Below are 25,092 nucleotides of genomic sequence, written 5' to 3'. Positions count from 1 at the left end.
CTCGAACATGAAGGTAATCACAAATTACATAGCACCAAATAGTTTGAAGTTTGATTTTTCTTCTTTATTTCCCACTACTCGCGCACTGCATTTTATAGCACAATAATTGTCTTCAAACAAAAACATTTCGTGTGATAGCTACAGCACCCCATGACGGCAAAGTTTGACGCTGGGAAAGTGGCGCCCTCAAGTGGTTTTGGAAGATTAGACAGGCTTTAACACACCAGTGGCCCAGCTGATGTAATCGTCATCAATCGTCACAACAACACGTGGCTAATTGTAATATTACCCATAATGCATTGGTCACTACGTCATCATTTGGTTGCACCGTCATGGCGTCTGTCTGTGTTTATGAGCGGATGATATGCGGTTGACGAAAGTACTTTCGAGTCGATCGCAACGGCGTGGGAAAACGACGAACTGTTCTTGATGGGTAGTTCTCAATTCGCTTGCAGCGATGGATATTGACAGTGATTTAGACCTTAATTTGCTGCAACAGTTTAGCTGCCTAGGAACGACCGACCGTGATGTTTTAATTTGCCAACTTCAGAAGGTACTTGGCTACCAGCTCAACACTACAGAATGTGCGTTCTTTCTGGACATGAACAATTGGTGAGTCTTATGAAGCGCATGGCACGCGCAAGCGTTGACAGTTGGTCGTTCATGCACCAGCGTTAGGGTTAGGCTCTACTGCATTACTCATCTCGTGATGCTAAACGATTGCAGGAGCTTGCATTGCACATAACGTGAGGTGATTGGGCTTTCCGCGCATAACAACAGTGCATTTTTATTTCCTTGAAGTCATTGGCAGTGGTTTTATTAACTTTTCTTGCGGTCCCAGCGTACAGGTGGCGAAGCGAAACCACTCGACAGAACGTAGCGTCACTTCTAAACAGCTGCAATTCCATTGCATTGCCCCTTGCTTAGAGACCAGAACATTTTTCTCTTCCCCGATAAGCAAGTCGCAGACCTGTCATGAGGCGGCGTCGTCGCATGATATCGGGCACGCGTGAAACTAGCCGTACTTTTTTACTTTACGCATTGGTTTCGCGTTGTGTACAGGAACCTACAAGCTGCAGTCTGCTCCTATTTTGATATCGACGCCCCCAAGGAGAATGGACCCTCTATGACCCTCATAAAGGATGTTACCATTGGCGATGGGGAAGCTGTACCTCCGAATACGAGGTTCATCAAGACGTGGAGGATACAGAACACAGGTGAGGTAACCTTGCGCTCTCTCCGATTGCGTCACGACCATTCATATTCTACAGCACGCATTCGGCCCGCTGCGCTTGCATAGGAAGCGTAATTTTTTTTTCTTCTCTCTTCCCCCTTGTTCACGTATATCTGAATATCGGCGTTGTTTCGTAGTCGTTTTTGCACTAGAAAAATTGAAGGTTTCAGCTCCTGGCTGTTGCGACGAGTTTCTTGCCGACCTAGTATTATTTCACATCAATAACTGACCTATTGTCTTACGTGTTTGGATCGCTCGTTGGGAGCGGAAATGTGAACAGTCAAGAGGTGTTCATTAGCTATTTCATACTTTCTTTTTATTTTGATTTTGATTTCGTTTTGCTGATTCGTGCGTTATGGACAGATGCACACCATATTCTATGCTTGTTTACTGGTTATCAGATATGTAAGCAGAAATCGGCTGCTGTTGGTACGCCTTACTTGGCTGGTTTGCAAAGTTATGCGCAGCCTCAGGTTCATAGCTTATTTGTACACATATTTTAATCTCAGTACTGACATAGTATATGCATTTGTGATGGTAATGACCGATTTTTTAGAACATGCATTGAGCATAATGTATGCATTTATGAAGATATGTTATGGCTGTACTTTTTTACTGCAAGAAAGCTTTCATGAGTTAGAAAATGATGTAATCGTGTTTGCTCATTCATCACGCTTTATTAGAGAGACAGCATGATTAAATCTAAAAATATATATATATGTATAACCGAGCAGGCGTGCTTGGTATTAAATTAGCGATCAGATGGTTTAATGTCTGACATTTTAGCTGCATTTACTTCGTGCAAGCAAATAAATAATAACTGCATCATCAGATTGCCCTGCCACACTTTAAAAAATTCTTCAAAGTTAGCAAAATTAATGCTCTTATAAAATCTCATTTCCATAATAACTGGGGCTGCTTGCAGTAAATGAGTTTAGGTATTCAAGGAATAACTGGAACATCTGTTCTCATGTTTGCACATCTTTACAGCATTGTTCTTTTTTAAATTATTTCTTATTTTGTTGGTGATTTGCACATGGTCTGCTTCCTCTTTGTCAATTTGTTACCCCTAGGGGACACTGACTGGCCGCCTGCGTGCTCGCTCAAATTTGTTGGCGGTGACCACTTAGGACACATGAACAGAGTCAGCGTGGAGAGTCTGAGGCCAGGCCACACGACAGACGTTTCTGTGGAAATGTCAAGTCCTGGAAAGCCAGGTGTTTACCAGGTGTGTATGTTATTTATTTCTTTTCGATGACAATAGCCTTGTTGAGTTCTCTAAGATCGACGCAAAGTCAAATGGAATTGTCTTTCTTCCGAACCATGACAAGTGGAGAGATCCACTCGGACGCTGTGACTTGTGCGATGATATCAGCTGATTCCAGCCGTTGCAGCTCGGTGGAGACTTGCTTACGGAGAACCAGAGGTAGAGGACGCAGTTTCGCTAAGACTGGTTGCACTGGAACTCAGAGACGAACATCGTGGATGAAGCCCTTTACAAGTCCCAACTGTCCTGAGAACAGATGGGTGAACTCTGTTGGAGCGTTGTGTGGAAGAGACGGAAGCTGAACGCTTGGGTCAGCTGGAACTCCTGACACTTGTTGACATGTGAGCGAAGACCCTTGAATGTCAATGCCCAAAGCATGGATTGTAAGCTCAGACAAGTCTGTAGTGGCTGATTCTGTATCAGTGGTAGCGGAAACAAGCTGCGTTCGAGTAGGGGACTGTCGATGCGTTTGGCTCCTCGAACGGAAAACTGAAGCGTAATGACCCACCTTTCCGCACGCACGGCAGGAAACGAGTTTGGCCGGACAGCCTGGATAGGATGCGATGTGGTGAGGTGAACCACATCGGTAGCAATGGACTGCGATGTCTCGACTGGCTTCGCTGAGTTTGGGCCAGGCGCCATGTAGGCGATTTTCCGCCATGCCTTCGAGCGCCATCTTGAAGCCGTCAAGTCGAGGGAGAAGGGTGGTGAGAACCGCCACCTTGCGCGCCCGGGCGAGGAAGGTGAAGGCTGTCGACGCCAACTTGGTGTTGCGTCGAGACGCGCTGAACAGACGTGCTGTTGAAGACTTGAAGTTCCTTGTCAACTTACTGTACGCTTCGTCCGATTTCCCCGGCTTTCTTGAGCCTGAGGGATGATCCTTCGTAGAGTAACCTTTCTCGTATTCTTGCTGATGCGTTGCCTTGCAAAATTTGGTCGCGAAGGGACTCGTCGTGCCAAGTGCCGAATGCACAAGCAGGCGCTAGCCTTTGTAACGTGGTGACGAAGTCCTGAAAGGTTTCCCCGGGTACTTGCTTTCTGTCCCTGAAGGTAATGCGGTGCACCAGGGGATTGGTGCTTTCTTCATAATGTCGGTTGAAGAGGTGAAGAATGTCTTCAAAAGTTGCAGTTGTCAGGTCTGTTTGCGATGCCAGGTCGTAGTAGAGCCGCTGCCCCTCGAAGCCCAAGTTACTGAGTAAAATGGCTTTCTTCCTCTCGTCTTGTAGTGCCTCATCTGGTCGCCTGGAGAAACGTGCAAAAAGAATGTTTCCACATGAGCCACGGTACTGAAGGAGTACCGGGTAATGCAAGGAAAGGCGGCACGGGGGGTGCGAACGCCATGCTGGGCACCAAGAACAAAGGCGGGGGAGTTGAGGTGGACGAAGTCGAAGTAGACGCAGTGTCTTGCATGCCGGAAGCAGGATAGGAGCATAATTAGAATGGCAAGGATATGTAGCAAGTAGAGTAAACAGTTTACCTCGTCGCCAGTCTGTAGTAGCTTCGACGGTGCGGCCGGACGCAGGACGCATGAGGCCTAAACGGCCGGGGCACGGAGCGCCACAGAGAAGAGCTGGACTGCTCGAGCCGGGGACCAGACAAAGAATGACTTTATTCCAGCGAGGGGAAACACAACAGGTGTACTTACAGCTTTTGGCGCTGAGTGGCGCCCTGATGTAACCGATTCGAAATTGAAACTGGAAGCCAACACAGGATATTACACTGCACCTTTCCTTTTCTTTTTGCCATGCCTTGAAACTGGCTAGTGCCATTTGCCTTCATTAAAATGTTAAAGACAACGGCAAAATCAGATATTAGGCCGAGCTTGCATTAGTGTGTAATTGCACTTTCAATTAAAACTCAACCTGGAGGCCAAGCTACAGTGGTAAGCGGCATTTTTGCTCGAGCAGCATTGTTGTAACAGCATCAGAAGTGTATTGCTATGCTAAGTAACAAGAGTAAATGAAATAACCCTTGTTTCTCGACATCGAACAATCAGTATGTGGGCCACACACACATGCACATACAAACAATGTAGTGCATGTGTGCATGACACTATTGTGTGTTGTCACATGTGTGAGCCATGGCCATGAGGTGTATTGGCTAACACTTCCAGGTTTAACTCCAAACTAACTTGTTCACGGACTAGTGGGCACACTTTTCTTGAAAACCGAGTTTGTGCGTTGCATATGGGTAAGACATAGAGGTCTATGTCATTTGTGTTTCTTAATGTCCTGTCCACTTGCGAACTCTGTTTTCAATCCCAGGTTTAGGTTAAATACCCAAGAAAAAAAGTAGACAAGGGGCAACTGCTGACAGGCCTCAATCGGCAGAGCATTGCAACCGTCCTGCAGAAGTTGTAGGTTCGACTTCCACTGGCATCCAGCTGTCTTCCATTCATTTCCCTCCTGTTTGTTACTTCTAGATTTAAATTAAATGTGTTAATTTTCCTTATACACTTCTTAGCTTCACTGTGTGTTGGCTTCATAAGGTTTTCGAGCCTGTGATGAATGACTAAAAGGTCTGAGCGAGGTCTCGTGCGTGGCAGACCTTGCATGCATCTGTGCAGTGCACCTTTCGGGAACTCCCGCTTATGCTTGTTTTCGTGGAACTTGTGCAGAGATGAGCACACAGTTTTCTTTTCCGCAAGCAAACATTATGGTGACCTCTTCCTCAAAGTAGCATGCCAGTGAATTGCTGCTGGTCTGTATCGGATTGCACAGGCCATACAGTTCCACTAAGCAGGGGGCCACTGGTTGTACCTGCCAAAGATCTCTCGGGCTCTTCTGTGATACGGGACCTTGCATGTGACAACAATCTTTGTTCTGAGACTGAGTATCAAGTACGACATAAGTTCAACTACTGTCTTTGAAGTTGGGTCAAGATGAATGAGTACAGGAAATTTAGGCTTCAGAAAAATTTTTAACAAAATTTTCCACCTGCTGTAAAAAAGAAAGCTAAAGGCAGTTGAAGTGAGCTGTATTCTTGAACAAACAGTTAGCGTCCTTAAAGGGGTCCCAAGCCACCCCTCGGGCTTGGTGAAATAACATAGTCCGCGGGTAGCATTTGCTGCTGTGAACACCGCATCAAGTTTTACTGTCGTATGCCATGCTGGAGCTCGCAAGCCTATCGTGAAATAACCTTTCTCTCAATTTCTCTCTTTTCAACAGAAGGCCCTGTCCTCACTCTCTTCTGGACGCTTTATTTCATCATCGGACATTTTATTTCATCATTCCCTTAGACTGCTGCTATTGGCCGATAGCCGACATCAAGCTGCGGTCGGCTACATGGCGTAGATACCGCGGTAGCCACGGGGCGCTGCCACGTGTCCACTGGCTAAGCATACTGCAGCTTGCTGAGGACAACCGCATTTGGCTTATGTTTAGTGCATCGTAGGCACCAAAGACGGAAGTCGTGGCATCTCCAAAATGAAATTTGAACTTCGCGCCATGGTGACATTTAGAAGGCAGAGCGTTGTGGGCACGTCCCACTGCGCCATAGCCTTTGAAATGCTAAGCATTGAAGAATGGACGGGAGCACAGCAGAGGCCGTGTTTGATTGCCAATAACTCTGCTTCTGCTGGACGCATTCAAGTACCTTTTGCGGCAAAGTATTTCTGAAATAGCCTATTTTCACTTCAAATGCCTTTCTCCACTTCGATAAAAAGTGGTTCAGCGCGCCGTTAAAAAAAAAACATGTCACGTGAACTACTCTGGGCGCGCACTGATTGTCAACAGTTTTACTACAGTGTAAGCATTAAAAATGTAGTGATGACAGTGCTGGAAATGTCAGGTGATTGTAAGTAACATACCCATTCTTTCTGCATGTAAACTGTGCTGCTTCTAAAAAAGAAATATAAAAAAAATTTTGGAGGTAAAGGAAGGGGTGCTATGCAGTTCCTCTGTTTCATTTGAATAAAGAAGGTTACAAATATGAACCCAGTTTCTCAATAAGTGATATCATGGTGCTTTATTTTTTTCTTTCTTTTTCAAGCTAGATTTGATTATTGAATGTTTCCCTGCCTCGGCCTGTCTGAGTGGTGGTAGTGACCGTGGTGTTCTGCTGATGAGCACAAGGTCACGGGTTCGATTCATAGCCATGGCAACTGTATTTCAATGGGGTTGACATGCAAGAATGCTTGTGTGCTTAGATTGCACAATAAAGAACCCCTGGTGGTCAAAATTAATCTTGAGCTCTCTAGTATGGCATCTCTTAGGGCCCCAGTGTTGCTTAGGTGCATTAAATTCATATGAATGAATCGATGAATCAACCCCTCAGAGGCATGAACCATAACAAGGCGATCTGGTTATATGAATGGTGAGCTTAATTCTGTTTGTGGATCAGCTGTGGTGTATTGTTATGTCCACCTTTGAGTCACCATATTTGTTTGGTTCCCCTCCCCCAGGGCCAGTGGCGGATGGCCACGATGGGAGGCCAGGTGTTTGGTGAGGTCATCTGGGCCATCTTGACAGTGGCCGAAGGGGGTCTGCTGGCAGTCACCCAACAGATGGAAGCCTTCCACCAGCTGGGCTCACCCACCCACAACAGCGTGCCCTGCCCCACAGCTGCCAACCCCTTCGCATCGCCTAAAGGTAGTTGGTGTGGCCAACTGCTCCTCAATTTGTGCAGAAATTTGCATACAGTATTTGCTTGCGTAATGACCATATTCGCGTGATGATCACACCTCTGAATTTTGTTGTCAAAATTCAATTTTTTTTTCTTTCCCGTGTAATGATTGCACCCCAAACTTATGCGCACACGAACTTATGCACGTGTGCACGCGAACTTATGCACACGCGATATCGCTGAGGCGATATCACAGCGATATCGCGTGTGCCAAGTCTAGCTAATGATGATTGTGCTTACCATCTGGTAAATGCTACGCGAACAACTCTTGAAGACATACCAAGCGGTCTGCATGCACCCAACATTAATAAGCAGATGCCCCATTTCATTCCTTTCATCACTTTCCGCACTTCCATGAAAAAAAAGAAGCTAGAATAAACTTGCCTTGGCTTTATTATTTGTAGGCTTTATAATGGTTGTGGTCAACAACAACAAAAAGGCGCTTTTTGATTCCTCTCGTTTGCACTTGTGGGCCGCAACAAATCGCGAGCGGCAACGATAGTAGCCACGTTTACACTGATACGTTAGAAGTGTACCCTAGTCACATGCCGACGCTTGTAACGCTTGTAACACAGCTAAGATATTCGCCTACCCTTAGTGGAAACGTGCCGTATTAGGATAGTAGTGAAGACAAATGCCTCAGTTTCCGCAGCATGCCCGCCATGTGTTTCTATGTCACTGGCAGCTAAGCGTCCTCATCTCTGTTTCTCTCCCATAAAGGTGGACATGGCTACGTTATTGCCGCAAACTTGCCGATATTAACGATATTATTCATTACTGATACGGAAGAAACTGTTTCTATGCACGTAATGTACTTACGAGAAGAAGAAAAATCGCGTCTGGTGCGTTCGGCTTGCTCCGCCGGCCGCCATTTTTGTTTTGGTGTCCCGCACTGTTACAGCGGCAGCCACCTGTTTGTTGACCCGTTGTGATCCCGCAGCAAATGCGGGATGAAAAAAAAATGTTTTTTTTTTCTTTTTGCAGAAAATTTAACCCGTGCAATGATCGCACCCCTGAATTTGGGTCACTTTTCTTGGCAAAAAAGTGCCATCATTATGCGAGTAAATATGGTATAAGCCGATCTGAAGCACTTCGTAGCAAATGCCAAGCCGTCGAGTGTAGTGTCTCGTTTCATCTGGTTGCTGGAACATTTCAATCCTATGGCATCAACGATAGTAGTGAATCCATCCTTTACATACACATTTTTTGTCAGATGAGAATCTACTCATGTACCACTCATGTAAAGTGGAAGGGGTGGAACTCAGCTGCTCTTACCTGGGATGTTGCCTGAGCATTTTTACTTCTGTATTACTTCACACATTCTTGCATTTCTTCTACAGGGAGAAACAATAGCTAATTTGTTCTCTGTGTGCACATGGGTGGGTAATAATTCCTGACTGTAAAAGAATGGGAATTTTTGGGTATCCATAAGTAATCCACCGAGGAAAAAAAGAAGAGTTACACTGTTTGCAGCATAAAAAACTGTAGCTAAAGAAGTTCTCTTTATTATGGTGTCCATACCTGTTAAAAGATGCAACCAGGTAGCTGACATTCAGAACATTTCTGGATTTATAAAGAAGTGCGCACAGCTACGAACCAAACAGCAGCAAAGTATTGAGAAACATTCACAATATGTAGACAACAGTACTATTAGTAAGGGTTCCTGCAAAATGGGGTATATTTGGGTAGAAAAGCCTGCTTATTAAAAAATGAAAAGTTAGTTGCATTCGGGAGTGCCACTCAGCATGCAGAGACTGTTGCATGTGCCTGGCAGTCTTGCAAGAAATGATTGTTTTCTTCCTGAAATTTTTTTTCCTGCATCTTAGTTTCAATCTGCCCACTCACAGATCTTGTGCTACTTACGATTGAATTTTATGTTGGTCTTCTCAAGGTAGTAACACTTGGAAATGCAAAAACGTTCTTGAAGAATCTTCTCAACAATGCTGTTAGCCAAGCTAGTTAGAGGTCTTCCTGGTTCCAATCAGATGTATGCACTAGAAGGTGCCTGCAGTGTTCCACTGTGGTGCTGCAATCAATATCAGCGCCAACCATCACGTTTCTGGTTGCTCTAAGGTAGTCAACAATGTCCTCTTGACACTGCTGTTAAGCAACAGTTCCTTGTCTCCAGGTGCATCATGGGATTCAGCTCCTTTAATATGGTAGGATCAGAAAGTGGCCCCTGTCCGTTTCCAATCACGACGTGGTGCTTGTGCTGCTGTGAGCTGAGCCTGGAGAGCGTGCACTAAGCAGCCATCACCGCTGGATTTCATCCGCTATCACACTGAGAGTGAACACGCAGAATTGAAATTTGCTGACCTTTTTTTGAGATTCCAGGTGAAAACTCCACTCTCACAGAGTGCTTTGTCATCAGCAGTAAGGGTGAGACAAAGAGCAAGTTGAAGCAAGGTCGCAATGAACTGGAATGTTTTACTTGGATCGCACTTCATATAACGTGTTGCATTTGCAAAGTTTATCCTTGATATTGTAGTGCTCGCTGGCATCAGGTTATCAATATTGCTTGTGAAGAATGCATCACACATTAAAGAAAAGTTACAAATGGCGATGTGCTATTCTGTTATGAGACCAGTCACGAAATTCCGTGCGCAATTTCCGATGCATGGAACACAGCACAGATGAGAGCATTTTTCAGGTTCACTTTGAGAATATTTATGTTCATGCACGAAAACAAAAATTGAATGCATTCTACAGAAGGTGACCTTTCTTATTTGCTGTGACAACTTTTTCTCGCTTATCAAGCTGTTGATCCACATTTCTTGCATAGAAGTGCACATGTATACTTATAAAAATAAGCACCTGGCATGCTAAGTGGCCACATGCTCTGCGCACCCAAGCCAAGCAATGTTTTCAATTCCAACTTGTCGCATGCTTCCCAAAAATATCCCCAAACATGGGACTGCCTTTCAAAGAAACTGAAACTGCTTTGTTTAGGATAGTGTTTGTAAAATCTAACGTCTTTTTGGTAGGATGCTTTCGGCATCTTTCCTTGAAACTTCTCTATAAGCACACATACAAAACCACTCTCGCTGCTTCTACCAGGTGGTGAGGACGAATGTGACGAGCTGAGCCGGTAGGGCAAACAGCATGGCAAGCGCCACCATGCAACAGGAAGCCGAAAGGCGACACTCAGCGAACCATAGCTTTCAAACTAAAACTAATCTGATGACTTTGGGCATAGTTGTTTGGCACGTGGTTGTGTTAGCATATCAAGAAATGAATCCACCAGTGGGAACATTCAAAGAATGGCTTTCTAGGTGAACGATAGTGTGATACAATTTGTGAAGAAGCATCTCTGATGTTGGCTTTGTATGTATTGTCATCTCGGTGTGTTGGGTTTGAGCAACAGCTATGACTTTTTTCTAAATGCCTTAGGGGGTGGACCCCTTTTGCAAAAGAATCAGCTGGAGTTTGGCTTACCATGTAGCATTCCACAGGCTAGCTTTCAGGCAGTTGTATAGCTGAATCTCATTCTAACGAACATTGATATAACAAAGCAAATCTAAAACAGGATTTATAATGCAAAAATTTATGCAGATCCCACGCACTGTAGGAATCTACGTAAGCGAAGCTTTCCATGCTGGATGCTTTGATCGGCGATAATTAGCGGTGATGTTGATGGCTAAAGCTTAATTTCTTCAACGTTTAGGTCAATGCGAGAGTGGTGAGTTGATGTTAAACGTTACCTTGCGTGCACCACTGCTGTTTGTCTGCGTAGTACACAGAACACACAGGGAGAGGTGTTTGCTTGAGGCGTTGTTGCGTGCTGTATTCTATAACTTCTGAGAGTTTTGAGCATTGTCATTTCTTCACATGGCACATTGCGTTGTGGCAGAAGTATTAAACTTAAATTGGATTATGGGGCTGTAGATGCCAAAACCACACTTGGATTATGAGGCACACTGTAGTGGCGGACTCCAGATTAATTTTGACACCGTGATGTTCTTTAACGTGTCCCAAATCTAAGTGCATGTGCGTTTTCTATTTCGCCCCCGTCAAAATGTGACTGCCATGATTGGGATCAAATCCACGACCTCTAGCAATGCCGTAGCCGCAAAGATAATCGGCGGGCACAGAAGTGTTGATTTGACGGTCGACCGGCAGTGTCTCCTGGACCGTGCCGTGCAATCTAAATAATGCAGCTCTGCTTCTGTATGCCCTGCATAAGTTGCCCGTTTGACATATTTGCGTGGCGTTTATTTTTCAGAAATAGCAGCAGCGTATTGTACCATACCTTGAACTTAAGCTTATCCTGTTTCTCCGCAACCGCTGTCGTATAGCAGCGGGGTTTCCTTGCCTTCTCACATCACCTCCCCCCCCTCTTGTATGGGAACTACCTCTTCTCCTCCCTGTCCTTCTTCTCTTCTCTACAGTTCTATCTGTGTCCCCTCTGGCCTGGCGCGTTAGTAGAAAGGGAAGCGCTGCAGTTTCTGCAATGCTTCTGAGGGGAATCGAGGATAATTACAGTTGTCAAGCAGCTAATGTGGCGATGGCCAGGGAGCACCAGAGGGCATTGTGCACATTCGACGCGGTGGGGTGAAAACGAACTTCTCCCGTTGCCTTCCTCTCTTACTCGCGCCTGTCATATATATACACGCTCTGAAGCCTTCGACGTGGTGTGCGCGAGAGCAGCAACCCCAGCAGCAGCAGCAGCAGCGGGAAAGTTGAAGGAAAAGGCAAAGAAAGCTTAGCTTTAAAAGGGGGCAAGGCGTGCAGACACAGACACAAGATAAGAGAAGCGTTCCTGTTGTCCACTTCTCTTCTCTTGTGTCCATGTCTGCATGCCTTACCCCCTTTTTCTCATTATGAATCCTTACCAACTAGCTCAGCTTTCGTTCTAATCTAAAACAGTTATCAGGCAATATCAGCAGGTAACGAATACCGTATTTACTCGCATAATGATCGCACTTTTTTGTAAAAAAAATGTATGCAAATTCATAGGTGCGATCATGACGCAGGTTAAATTTCCCATGAAAGTAAACGTTTTCTTTTTTCATCTCGCATTTACTGCGGGATGACAAGCAGGCGGCTGCCGCTGTCAGTGCGGGACACCAAAACAAGAATGGCAGCTGGCAGAGCAAGCCGAACACACCGAATGCGATTATTTTTCTTCTCATGAGTACATCACGCGCATTGAAACAGTTTCTTCCGTATCAGTAATGAATAATATCGTTAATATCGGCAAGTTTGCAAAAATAACGTAGCCATGTCCACTTTGAGGGGACAGAAACAGAGAGGGGCACACTTAGCTGCCAGTGACATAGAAACACATGGCGGGCATGCTGCGGAAACTGCGGCATTTGTCTTCACTGCTATCCTAATACGGCACGTTTCCGCTAGGGGTGGGAAGATATCTTAGCTGCGCTACCAGCGTCGGCGTATGAATAGGGTACACGTCTAACGTATCTGTGTAAACGAGGCCACTATTGTTGTCGCTAACGATTTGTTGCGTGTCCACGAGTACAGACGAGAAGAATCGAAAGGCGCCCTTTATGTTGTTATTGACCAAAACCGTTATGAAGCCTACAAATAATAAAGCCGAGGCAAGTTTGGTTCTAGCTGTTTTTTTTTTTTTTCATGGAAGTGCGGAAAGTGATGAAATGGGGGCATCTTCTTATTAATGTTGGGTGCGTGCAGACGGCTTGGTATGTCTTCAAGAGCCGTTCACGTAGCATTCGGCGGATGGTAAGCACGATCATCATTAGCTAGACTTGGCACACGACATATCGCTGCGACAAGTTCAGGGTGCGATCATCACACAGGAAAAAAAAAAAAATCAAATTTTGACAACAAAATTTAGTAAATACGGTACATGCTTATAATGAATATTGTATATGATGAAGATATTCTTGTGTTGGATGTGGCTTCCTTATGACAAGGCTCAACAGTAGAGGCCTGAACTGCATTTCAGTGATTTTGTTGGCAACTCGGTGATAAAGACTGGAAAGGATATCTAGCTGGAGCATCACTTATTGCACTCACTTTGCCCCATTGCTCACTTTCGTCGACTTGAGGAAGAAGCTTACGGCAGCAGCGGATGCTTGTCACATTCCAATGTCGTTTATTTTCTTATGGCTATGCTTCCATTGCCGAGAACTCTACCTCAGTGACTGAGAGACTGCTGGTGGAGTGAGGCTTCAGGTGATCACCACTTTTCATCTGGCCTTAGCACCAAAGTGCCAGTGTGTCCTCTTCACTGTATTTCATAATTTTTCTGGTGTACTAACTGTCCTTTGCATAGTCCTTACATCACATCACCACAGCGATGCTTAGTGAGTCTTCTCCAGAAGTACTCAGTGAAAACATTACTCAGAAGTAGCACAAACAGCTGTTGAGGATGAACTGTGCCATCACATACATGGTAAAATGGCATCGAGAAAATCATGGTACCGCAGCACCATGTTGTGGCCAAGTTTCAGGGTGTACACCAAAAAAGATGCAATTGCAAGAGCTGTACAAGTCTGGTGTCTTTAAGAGTTCTGACAAACTTATGTACTTTGGTGCCAGATTTTTCCATGGTGTGTTCCTTTTTTATATCGTTAGTTTTTCTTAAATAAGCATGAACGCATACTGGCCGCTGTCATTAAATATGTAGTACAATTCTGTTCCTGAGAATTGTGACCAACATCATGTACTGTAGAGATGTCTTTTTCAAAAGTGTGTTCCTTTCATTTTGTTATTGCTTCTAAAATATGTTACAGGGATGTTGGGAGTATAGAAATACTGTATTTACAATATGACCCCTTTGTGGAGCATTTTGTCCACTCCTGATTGGATGACTCGACGTTCAGCATGCGATGCCTGATAGGGATGCCGACAAATAGGATTCGTGTCTCCAGTGTTCATACGGTGGTGAACAACAGATGCTTGGCCTAAAGGCCTGTCGCCAAAATCAAAGATGTCACTGTACGGTTCAAGCAGGAGACGTATGTCCATGACCTGTGCAGAGGTGAGGTCAGGTGCAATCATTTTCGCGAAGTCATCAGTTAAGGAACCAGAGCTGTGAGCTGAAATTGGCGCTAATAAACCACTCTCGACATTCAGACTCTCAATATCAAATTCGTAACCACTAGAAACACTGGCCAAGAACATGCCGGCTGGAATCACTTTAGGGCACAGGCTAAAATTCAGAATGACGTTATTAACCGTGACCAGCGTATGTGGAACAGCAACGTTCCGGTTCAAAAGCATGTCGAAGATGGGGCGAAGCACATGTTCACCGTCAGAAACCTGTGGCTGAGCGGTCAAAGTGACGTAAGTAACTTCCTCGGGTGACGGACGCACACTGTGAAGCGAGCACCAGTGCGGTACTCAGAGCATCGGCGAGTTGAGGCAGTTCTAACTGAAGAATGCCAGTCATGCAGTCGATGAGAGCAGAATGAGTGGATAAAAGCCCAATCCAAGGATAACGTCGTGAGGGCAGTTGTCGATCACAGCAAAGAGAACAGAAATAGGGCGGCAGGCTATACTTAAATGCACAGTACACATTCCAAGAACAACCAGCACGCCACCGTTGGCCACAAGAAGCACTCGGGCAGCTGCTGGGGTGAGGACCTTCTTTAAATGTCTACGTAGGCTAGCACTCATCACAGAAATGTGGGCTCCAGTGTCAACAAGTGCTTGGACAGGTACGCCGTCTATTTTAAAGTCAATTACTCTTCCCCTTGTGGGCACAGACAGAGGATTTGCTGCAGTAGTAGGCAATGCAGCACCACCTCTGAGGGCTGCATTTCTTAGTTTTCTGAAAGGGTGTGGCCAAAAGTCACAGGAGACTAAAGGCGACGTGGCTGCGGTGAATGAGACTGGTGTCTGCGCGGCGATGGTGAGCGACTGTACCACATGTTCCTAGCAGAGTTGTCGGCGCTGTTGGACTCGGCGGTGGGCGAAACAATGCGGGCACTTCCATCAAAACGGCTCAGGTTGGTCGGCGTGCTAGGTGTTGAGGGCCATGAGTTACGACAGTATCAGGCGACATGACCAATGCGGCGACAGGTAAAACATATCGGCTAGTCATCCGCAGTTCTCCACTCAGTTGGGTTGCGATAACGCGGGGAGAAGCGTCGGGGTGGAACAAAAATAGTAAAAGGGTGTTCGTTAGGTCTGGGATTGGCGACAGCACAGACAGAATGTAAACCAATGTTTTCAAGTTCCTGGCGAACGATGGCTCGTACGAGGGGAACTGAAAATGTGGTAGCATCAGGGGTATGCGAACAGAAAGCTGCGGGCACCATCACATTCAGTTCACGTTGAACGATTCGCACCACGTCCTCTGACGGCGACACATGCTGCTGTGCAGGTTGATCTTCACACGTCGACATTGCGGCAGTATTGGGAAGTCTGGCGAATGGTTGCAAGACGCGTCGGCTTTTGGCCTGCTTGAATTGTCGACACTCTTTAATGATAGCATCAACTGTAGAGCAGCTTTTGCTCATGAGCAGATTAAAGACGTCAGCAATGCCCTTAAGTGTGTGTACGTGCCCGACCTTCTCAGCTTCCGTCATGTCGTGATCGGCTTTACGACAAAGTGCCAGCACGCCCTAGATGCATGAGACATTGGGCTCCGTGGGGGATTGGACACGGAAGGCCAGTTCCTGCTTTACGCCAATTTTACGGCCGGCTGGTTTGCCAAACAACTCTGTCAACTTCTCTTTGCATTGGTCTCAGCTGGTTTGCTCCTCTTCGTGGTTTTCATACCACAACTTTGCCGTGCCTCTTAGACAGAACAACAGGTTAGCTAGCATAAGCGTAGGGCCCCATCTGTTGATTCCACTCATGCGTTCGTACATAGCCACCCACTTCTCAATGTCGGCGCCATTGGTCCCGCAGAAAGTTCCAGGATCCTTGGGTTGCACAACCACTACCGAAGGTGCGGACAGTGATGCGACGTCCACTACAGAGCTCCGTTTCCAGCCGTGGTACTCCGCATCTTCAACCAATATGTTATGGGGATGTTGGGAGTATAGAAAGACTGTATTTACAATATATATACAAGATGAGTCAGAGTAGTTAAGATGGCTGACCACCAACAACACGCAGTAGCCAGCGTCTCGCAATCTTCTTCCTCTCTCTTCTTTCTTCCTTCCGTAACAATATGCGTCTAGGCATACTGATGGCTGGTGTCATTAAATATTTATAGCGTTTATTTCTTTTGCGGCAGTGAACAGCAAGAAAGTCAGATCCTTTAACACAGCAAGTTTTTTTTTCAAATTTCTGGAGTGTGATGTAATGTCCACTTATGTCGTATCCATTTCCTTGTTGACATGCGGAACAGGACCGAGTATATTTACGGACAAATGTGTACATCTCACGCAAGTTGTAGCTTTGGCAGAGCTGCCAGTGTGGGCATGTTGTGGATCAGCTTGGATTTATGCACACACATTGGATCGGAAGTGCTTTGGTATGGTGAAAGCAGAACTCTGTGCACTTATTGCGAGGAATTGCACATTAAAAAATTCTAGTGCAGTGGTGCAGTATACTTTCATTAATTCGTCTCTGGTTAATTCGATCCCGACCAACAGTCCCGGCCGGCGCCCATACCTTTCTATGGGCCCAAACTTCTGTTATGTGGATCTCAAAATTAGGTAATTCAAACTTAAATGGCCAGATAATTAGAACTTGAATGGCCAGCTTTGCCGCAATACAGCCGTGTTATATATATGGTGAAGCGCACGCAGTTTATTGTGGTGTAGCATACCAAGAATGTAAATGGGACACTGTCACGGGACATAGCAGGCGTTCCTTAATTATACAGGCGTGCACCCGCCACCTCCGGCCGCAGTACAAGCACCCAGATGCCTAATAGGCATCCTGGCAGCCATTCTGAGCTGTTTATGACGTGGTGATTTGAACCATGTGTGTCTTGTATATGAGACCGTTAACGGGGCCTTGTACACTTTACATAATTGTTCACGCCGTGCACAGGGAAGCGTAGAAAATAATCTGTGTTATTAGAAATGTAACGAAAAGAAAGGCTGCTGGGTAAAACGAAAAAAAAATAAATAAAGTACTCAGTTGAGGGGACGTTTACAGCCAACATAAAAGCGGGGTGTCTAAAAAAAAAAATTCTGAATCCTGGCCAGTAAACTTAGGTGATCCAGCGCTCGTACTGGGACCTGAGATGGCGAATGTGCTAGTGTAAATTAAGGAACAAGTGCTATGTCCCTTAACAGTGGCACTTTTCTCCGCTTGGTATACTTCATTGCTTAACACGACTGTATAACGGCGAGGCTATCTTTAAAGGTAGCAACTGTGTGTTTCGACGTTCTTTCTGCTTATTTAATTCGACCTGTCGGATAATTCAGCCAGTTCTGTCGGTCTCGTGAGGATCGCATTAACTAAGTTGACTGTATTAATAGACAAGATCACGTGTAAGATTTGTTGATGGAAATAAATGTGCTTGTAGTTGATAACTATGCTTACCCACAGGCATTCATTATTGTTTCGAGCCATGTTTATCACACTTAAAGGGCATTATTGAAGGCTAGTACTGCTGTGTGTTTGGAAAGCTATGTGTGGACGTGTCATAACTTCTCTGTAAATGACCTTTCTGGGAGGCAGTGCAATGGAACAAAGATGTGGTGCATAAACAACGACTACTGGTAAATGTTTATAGGTCTGGTTTTGTAAGAGTGCTGTGAAAATAAAGGACAGTAAATCTGCAGTGCTTCAGCTGTCTACAGCTTGGCATCAGCAATGAACTACTGCTTGTGATGTAGTGAAATATGAACCTGAAGTCCCCTGTCACTGGTGGCCTAGGTGTTCATGTGGCCAGGAAAGAGTTGCATTTCCAGTGGAAGTGCATGCCCAGTGTACAATGTAATGTAGTTACATATGTATTAAACTACATGTTGAATTTTTTGCAGCTGCAGAATTGGCCACAGCATGTGAACAGTCACCCTCTCCATATTCTGGCTTTCCTGTCACCCGCATTGACTGCCCTGCCATCCGTCATTGCCAGAACAGTGAACCTCATCCTCCCATGCAGTCTGGCATTCATGATCCTGTGAGAATCTTTCTCCCGTGTTTCAAACTGAACACTTTTGCATTTAGTGTGCACATAAAGATGTTTTGTTCTGTTCTGCACTGAGAGTGTGGTATTCCCTGTGCTTAAACTTTGCTGCTGGTGAACACCGGTGACCTCAGCTTCGACACAGAGGAGGTGTTTGAAGCCCTCCACTACCCCCTTCTACAGCTTTTAAAGCATAGCTTTCTTCTTCTCACTGTGCAATTGCTGGCTGTCTTAATGAGTAGATGCAGCAGGGTGTCTCACACAAGCTGTAACTCAATAAAATATTTACTTGTTCAATGGTATTGTTTGAACCAGGGTCTCCCAGCATAATAGCCTGATGCTCTAGCCACTAGGCCACACACAGACCCATGGCACAAGTGATTAGCAACCTTACCACTTTCCTTCCCTTGCGAGATTGCACCGCCATAAGGATCGGCCCGTGTTATAACGCAACAGGCTGCGGTGTTTCTCTGCCAGAGCATAATAGATCAGTCGTCAGGCCATCGTTGTCACTATTACAGTCCCACTATCATTGCCATCAAGCTGTCCTCTTTGTCAACATGCCATCGTCTTTGTGCCCTCGCCATGCCATTGATGTTGCATTGCACACACAACTGTGTCACACAAAATTGTCGCATCACATGAACGTGTGTAACACATGCCCGTGTATCTGGTCAACTCTTTGCACACGTTAAAATGATGCTTTGCGTGACGTTGATTCCTACAATGAGTGCATGGCATCAGCTTGAATTATTTTTATGTGTGTATGACATACTGTGTCCTATTTTAGGCTACAGTAAACTCTCGTTTTAACAAAATGACTTTAACCGAAATATTGCATTATTTTCAAAGTTTCTTGTGTTTTTAAGGAAACACCACTTATAACGAAGTCAATTTCCTGTCTTGACGAAATACGCTATAGCCACCGTCGCCTCACGCAAGAAAGCCCGCTGCCGACGCTAGCGATCAAAATCCACGCTAGCCCTATATACGCTTCCGTTCAAACAAAGGTCTCGAACGAAGCAAAACTGTTAAAACTATCGTCCAATGCCCCAAGAGCCCCACGTTGGGCAGCCAGATGTGGGGTTCTCACCCGTGCTCTTGGGACAAAGGAACGACAACCCAGTAGTGCAAACAGTCGCAAGGGCATTTATTGCTCCTTTCATGGATCAATGCCTGCTAGCCGAGTTGCTATCCCCAAAACATGCTGATGGGCGCGCGACAAATCGCGGAAGTCAGACTCATTGCGACCGGATAGCGAGCGAATATGTTCGCCCCATGCTGGATCCCAACGCCTGATTGTTCACGCGAACGGTGGCGCGTTCGAACGAGCCCTCGCGAGACGGTCTCGCAGAAGCATGGCTCGGCTCATGCGCGGCACGTCTTCGCTGCTTGCCAACTTCGAGCCAAAGAGGAAGAGCCTACTCCTTTCGGCACCCAAGTAACCCCGCCTTTAGGCGGCGTTAGCAGCGCAACACTCGCGCCATCTCTTGTATTGCGCTTCAGCAACACCGACTGCCGCGGGCGCCAGACCACGCGGGGATCACAGGAGACGGGAGTCACGTGGGAAAACAACATATCAGGGGACGCGTGAGAGTCTCACATCCCCACATCTCCCCAACCTTAAATCACTACATATTCCGGCGAAACATGTCACATGGTCTAACATCAACGCATGCTTCGCGAACAAGGTAGTACATGCAACAGTGGCCGCACTGAGGAAATGTCCACCCACTGTCCATAACATGCGAGTCGACATTGTCCTTGGGTACACTGCTGGTGTCCGCCGGTCACAGCAGCAGCTTTGCAGACTCGACGGCAAGATTCCAGGCCAGGAGTCCGGAAACGGCGACACAGTAGTCGGCACGAGCAAGCGTCGCTCGCGTTGACGCGCCCTGCTGGCGAGAGCCGCAGTAGCTGTCGGTGACCGCCGGCTCTTTTATCCGCCGCCGATGGTTGCGAGCTGGATACAGGCGGCCGCCGAAGTCGCTGCGTCGAACTGGCCACAGCATCACCATTGCCCGGAGTGGCTCAATCGTAGTCCGGGGCAGCAGCGCAGACAATGTGCAGGTGACAGCAAACCAGGGGTGACTCCAATCACGCTGCGTACACTCAACGCACTCGGCAAACACTAAAGTAGTGCAAGGAAGAGGACTTCTGCATGCGCATCGCCCACGTGGTATGATGTTCGACTCGGCTAGCAAAAGATCGGGCGGCTACTCAGATGCTAACGTCACGTGAACGAAGCTCGCTTCCTTGAGTCGAACGAGTAATTTCAGTTCGTGCGATGCTAACTAGAATGAGGCGAGCAATCTGCAACACCTCAACGCTACGGTCCACCAGGTTGTGTCCCTCCACGTGCCACAGGCAGCTTCGTAAAGCCTTAGGGCTAAAGCGTTGCTACCCTGAGAACAACCGGCATCCAAAAAAGAACACCCAAAATGGGCGTAAGATAGGCAGCCGCGAGAAGACATCAGCTCTGTTAGGTGGTCCTACCCCGCTCGGTGCACACAGCATCCGAGTTGACGGCGCCCACCGTCCCAGACGGTGTCGGAGCGCCCGGTGCCAGGTCGCAATACCAGCCAGCCTGTAGCGGCACTCGTGGCCCGCGGCCACCCGGCTCCCAGAGCCGCGACTTCATCAGAGTCAAAGAGATAGAAGAAGCTTTTTACATAAGAAATTCGGACCGCCCACGATGCTTCCGTACTCACTCACTTCAGGCTTGCCAATACTCCGCGGGCGCTAAGCCTCGCTCTCCCAGGATGCAGACCACGTGGCTCTCGTACTGACGAATGTCATTAAAGAAATCATTTGCGAAAAGGCTTAGCATGTTGAAAAGCTCAAACACATTACAGCCACCGTCGCCTCGCTCAAGAAAGCCTGCTGCCGACGCTAGCGGTCAAAATCCATGCTAGCCCTATACACGATTCCGTTCAAACAAAGGTCTCGAACGAAGCAAAACTGTTAAAACTATCGTCCGATGCCCCAAGAGCCCCACGTTGGGCAGCCTAATGTGGGGTTCTCACCCGTGCTCTTGGGACAAAGGAACGACAACACAGTAGTGCAAACAATCACAAGGGCATTTATTGCACCTTTCATAGATCAAAGCCTGCTAGCCGAGTTGCTATCCCCAAAACATGCTGATGGGCGTGCGACAAATCACGGAAGTCGGACTCACCGCGACCGGATAGCGAACGAATATGTTCGCCCCATGCTGGATCCCAACACCTGGTCATTTGCGCATACGGTCAGGCGAACGGTGGCGCGTTCGAACGAGCCCTCGCGAGATGGTCTCGCAGAAGCATGGATCGGCGCACGCATGGCACGTCCGCGCTGCTTGCCGAGTTCGAGCCAAAGAGGAAGAGCCTTCTCCTTTCCGCTCCCAAGTAACCCCGCCTTTAGGCGCTGTTAGCAGCGCAACACTCGCGTCATCTCTCGTACTACGCTTCACCCACACCGACCGCTGTGGGCGCCAGGCCACGCGGGGATCACAGGAGACGGGAGTCATGCGGGAAAACAACATATCAGGGGACGCGTGAGAGTCGCGCATCCCCACAGACTTTGTTACAGCGAGGGTTTACTGTATGCCCTTCAATGGTCTAGGGACCTGGAAAAGTCATGCAATTGTCCGGGAACTTTTTATTTTAGCAAATAAAGTCGTGAAGAATGAAGGATTAAACTGCCCAGGTTGCAAATTCATGTAGGTTGGATCTTCGCAAAGTTATAGGCTGTTTGCAACACTGCTAGTCAGCTTTCCTGCAGAATAATTTCATTTGCAGTCACCATAATGAAGTAATTGATTTGTAAATTACATGCAGCACTGGGCCGACAGCGCAACCTTTCACCGCACTACAGTTGTTCATAAGCAGGGCCTGTACATGAAGCATCTTGTTGCAGTGAAGGATAAAAGTACATGCATGGGCGAACCCACGTACACATTGGTGTGTACCACAGGGTACACGACAACGAAGAACTGAAGGTTTTCGTTTGCTGCATAGCAGGTACTTTTTTTTAATGCATTGATGCTGCATATTGGCTGCCTTGTAGGAGTAGAACCACCCGGTTATTATAGACAGTTTTTGTTGGTGTAACGAATCCAGTTGTTTGCACTGTCACACATGTGAGACAATAACTTGTGGAGACTGTAGATGGAGGAAGGGCCTGGATGTAGCATGAACCTAAAGTGTAGAGCTGCCGTGACTGATGCGCCAATTGCATTTGGTTACACTATTAAAACTTCGTTTTATTGTTAAGATTCGTTGCTACAGGCTTTTAAGAACTGGTCTACAGCTTGCAGCTATTTTAGGGCTGGCCAAGCCATGTATAACTTTACTAATAAAGAGTATTGTGAATGAGTGAGGGGCCTGTGGCATGTTATCGGTCCTGCGTTTATTCTAGTATGGTGCCGTGATGTGCAGGTCCCAGGTGAGACAGTGATCCAGTGCCCACCACCCACTTATGAGCACGGCCAGGACGAGATGATGTCCTGAGAGAATGCCTCCATGGTTGTTGTCATCCTCCTGTGCGTCCGTGCCCCTAACGTTCCTTTTCTTGGCCACCGAGGGGCACCAGATATGTGCTGTCACGAGTGTGCATATGTTGTGTGAAGCCCCCGGGTTTGTGCGTGTGTGTTCTTGTTTGGCTGCATGTGTGTGTGTGTGTGTGTGTATACACTTTGAAGGCGCAGGTAGGTGACTGACTGCGTGGCTGCCCTTTTAAAAAACGTTTTTCCCATTCTAGTGACAGTGGTATTCAGTGCTTTGGGCTAACTGCTGAGTGGTTCTATTGACTTTGATGTGAACGGCTACAATGTATTGTTGCACTATCTTTTACTGTGGATATGAAGTGTGATGTTAGACTGCCGATACTAAGCTGTGATGGCTCCAGCCTTGAAGATTGATGGAAGTCTCCTAGTACACTGCATCAGACCAAGGTCAGCAAAAAGGGCTGATGCGGGCTAATAAATAGGATGTCCTTGAGCTCTTTGCACTGTGTCCCTCTTGATAAACGGCTGTTGATACACAACAGTTGCAGTTAGTTTGAGAGGCTAGGCTAGCGCATATAGAACATCTTGTACTCTAAATAAAAGCATCTTTAAAGGTGCTACGAGTACTATATAAGAATGAGAATTTCTTCTGAATCCATCTGCTGCAGCTGTTGTTTATTTTCTACTGTGTGAGACGGTATGCTGCTGGTACCCCAGAGTCAGCATGGAAGTGCTCAGCCACTTTTTGTGTTCACCCAATTCAAAAGTGGGTGTATCACTTTATCTCTTTTGTCAATGCAGCCAGGCGTTGTTTGCAGTCTTGACTTCTGTTTTCTGGTCTTTGGCAAGTAATTTCACAGCCTCGATAAATTAAAAAAACGACTGCCACATTTGCACCGGCAGTGCTCACCTCAATGGGCAAGGCTGGCGTGTTCACAGTTTTGTGCCGACAGCCGTAATTTTTGTTGCATTTGCTTATGATCCCATTTGTTCTAAATGTGTCTTGTACAGCAACACTGGTCTTGAGGCTTGTAGACAGCAGTAGTGATTGGCTGCGCGAGCATGTTGGTTTGCTTCTGTGTAATTTTTGTTTTATTCTGTAGCGGGGACAAAAATAAGTGCAAATTTAAGCCGTTGCAATGATGATGCATGTTTGTGTTATTAGATACTTCTTTTTTTCCTCTGATTTTGGCTGAGGCTGAACCCCACTTTTGGATTTCCTGTGACATATGGTTGGTGCTAGCAGTGCTACACTATGACTTGTTTCTTTTTTTGTCAGCGCAAAACAGTTAATATTGGAACAAAATTGCTGGCTTATAAACTTTTGGACGGTACTTGATACTGTCTCTGCAAGAAAGTTTCCGAACAATGTTTTTCTTGTGCTTTGTTTTCAGATGTACACATTATTTCATATGTTGCTGTCACTATATTCTGTCCTGTTGCTGTTGGGAGGAGCGTTTGCCACTGTATTGTTTTCACCATCTAGATAATGCTATTTCTAGCAGACAGCTCGACATGCTGCTAGAAACAGCTGGTGACAGCATGGCCAGTGACAGTGTTCAGTACACGTTTCGAGTATGTTCGGATACTCGTCTTCTGTTGCCTGCAGACACATGGACCTGTGTCTTGCAGAGTCTGATTTGCACGCCCAGCAGGGAGCCAGCCGTCTCAGCTTTTGTCAACACGCTTGCATTTCTTGTCGCCCGCCCAGTGTTTTTGTGCAAAAGCTTGTGCATGTTTTATCACACGTGCAAGAACAGAGTTGTTTGAAATAGATTTATTTAGCTTTCCGTTGCCCTCATTTTTTTATGGACATTGTTGTGAATGGTCATGGCACACAATGTACTATAGTAGTCTGTTGCAACAAGGCCTCGAAACTGTAGTTCTCTACTTGCAGTCCGGTGGACTACGTAGTAGTGTGCAGTGCACATAGTGTTTCTATGCCATCCCAAACTCTTCTTCTTCCTCCTGGAGAGAGTATGCAGCTGTAGTTGTGAGTAGCTGTACCTCTAGGGTTTCACACGAACAAGGACATTTTATATTATGGATGCCTGTTTCTTCCCCTTTCCCCACTAGGGTACATGTCAATAACCTTTCATGCTACAGGAAACGCCTTTGTGAAGAGTTTTCTGGAAAATGGAATTATCATTTGGTTTTTATAAAACTGATTGCAACAGCTGATGTGTTTGCATTTATTTTCACAGGCACAGCCTTGCCGGTACGAGGCCGTGCTTGTATTTTTGCACTGGTGGATATTTGGCAAGTAAAATAATTAGCCCTGTTGTGTTTGTTCTTGGTACATTCCTTGCTTGCCACTCAAATGCAATATCGGCGGTTAAGAAAGATGTAAATTTAAAATATAGTTGGACTTCGATATAGCAAACACTGATATAACAATTTATCGGATATGACGAAGTAAATCTAAAATATGTTTGCCAATATCAGTATGTATGCCTATA

At 46.2% G+C, this 25,092-nt stretch overlaps 1 protein-coding gene across 2 annotated transcripts; it reads left to right on the top strand.

Annotated features, from left to right (window-relative positions):
- The first annotated feature begins 316 nt into the window (after positions 1 to 316).
- LOC126537587 (protein ILRUN) lies at positions 317 to 24,814 on the top strand. Of its 2 annotated transcripts, none has more exons than XM_050184717.2 (6): positions 317 to 612; positions 1,063 to 1,217; positions 2,308 to 2,462; positions 6,904 to 7,090; positions 18,008 to 18,141; positions 22,566 to 24,814. In XM_050184717.2, the coding sequence occupies exons 1-6, from the start codon at positions 458 to 460 to the stop codon at positions 22,635 to 22,637; spliced, it is 858 nt and encodes a 285-aa protein (XP_050040674.1). In that variant the 5' UTR covers positions 317 to 457; the 3' UTR covers positions 22,638 to 24,814. The 2 variants fall into 2 exon arrangements, with proteins under 2 accessions (XP_050040674.1, XP_050040673.1); XM_050184716.2 differs by having other exon boundaries at positions 18,002 to 18,141.
- The last annotated feature ends 278 nt before the right edge of the window (positions 24,815 to 25,092 follow it).

The sequence above is a fragment of the Dermacentor andersoni genome, chromosome 4 (assembly GCF_023375885.2).
Source record: "Dermacentor andersoni chromosome 4, qqDerAnde1_hic_scaffold, whole genome shotgun sequence".
Lineage (NCBI taxonomy): Eukaryota > Metazoa > Arthropoda > Arachnida > Ixodida > Ixodidae > Dermacentor > Dermacentor andersoni.
This window is presented reverse-complemented; position numbering and strand designations above follow the sequence as displayed.

Bases quoted from the DNA above. Each gene is read 5' to 3' on its own strand.
- LOC126537587 (XM_050184716.2), top strand. From the start codon at position 458: ATGGATATTGACAGTGATTTAGACCTTAATTTGCTGCAACAGTTTAGC. The intron at 613-1,062 runs GTGAGTCTTATG...CGTTGTGTACAG, and splicing joins TTTCTGGACATGAACAATTG to GAACCTACAAGCTGCAGTCT. The intron at 18,142-22,565 runs GTGAGAATCTTT...CGTGATGTGCAG, and splicing joins AGTCTGGCATTCATGATCCT to GTCCCAGGTGAGACAGTGAT.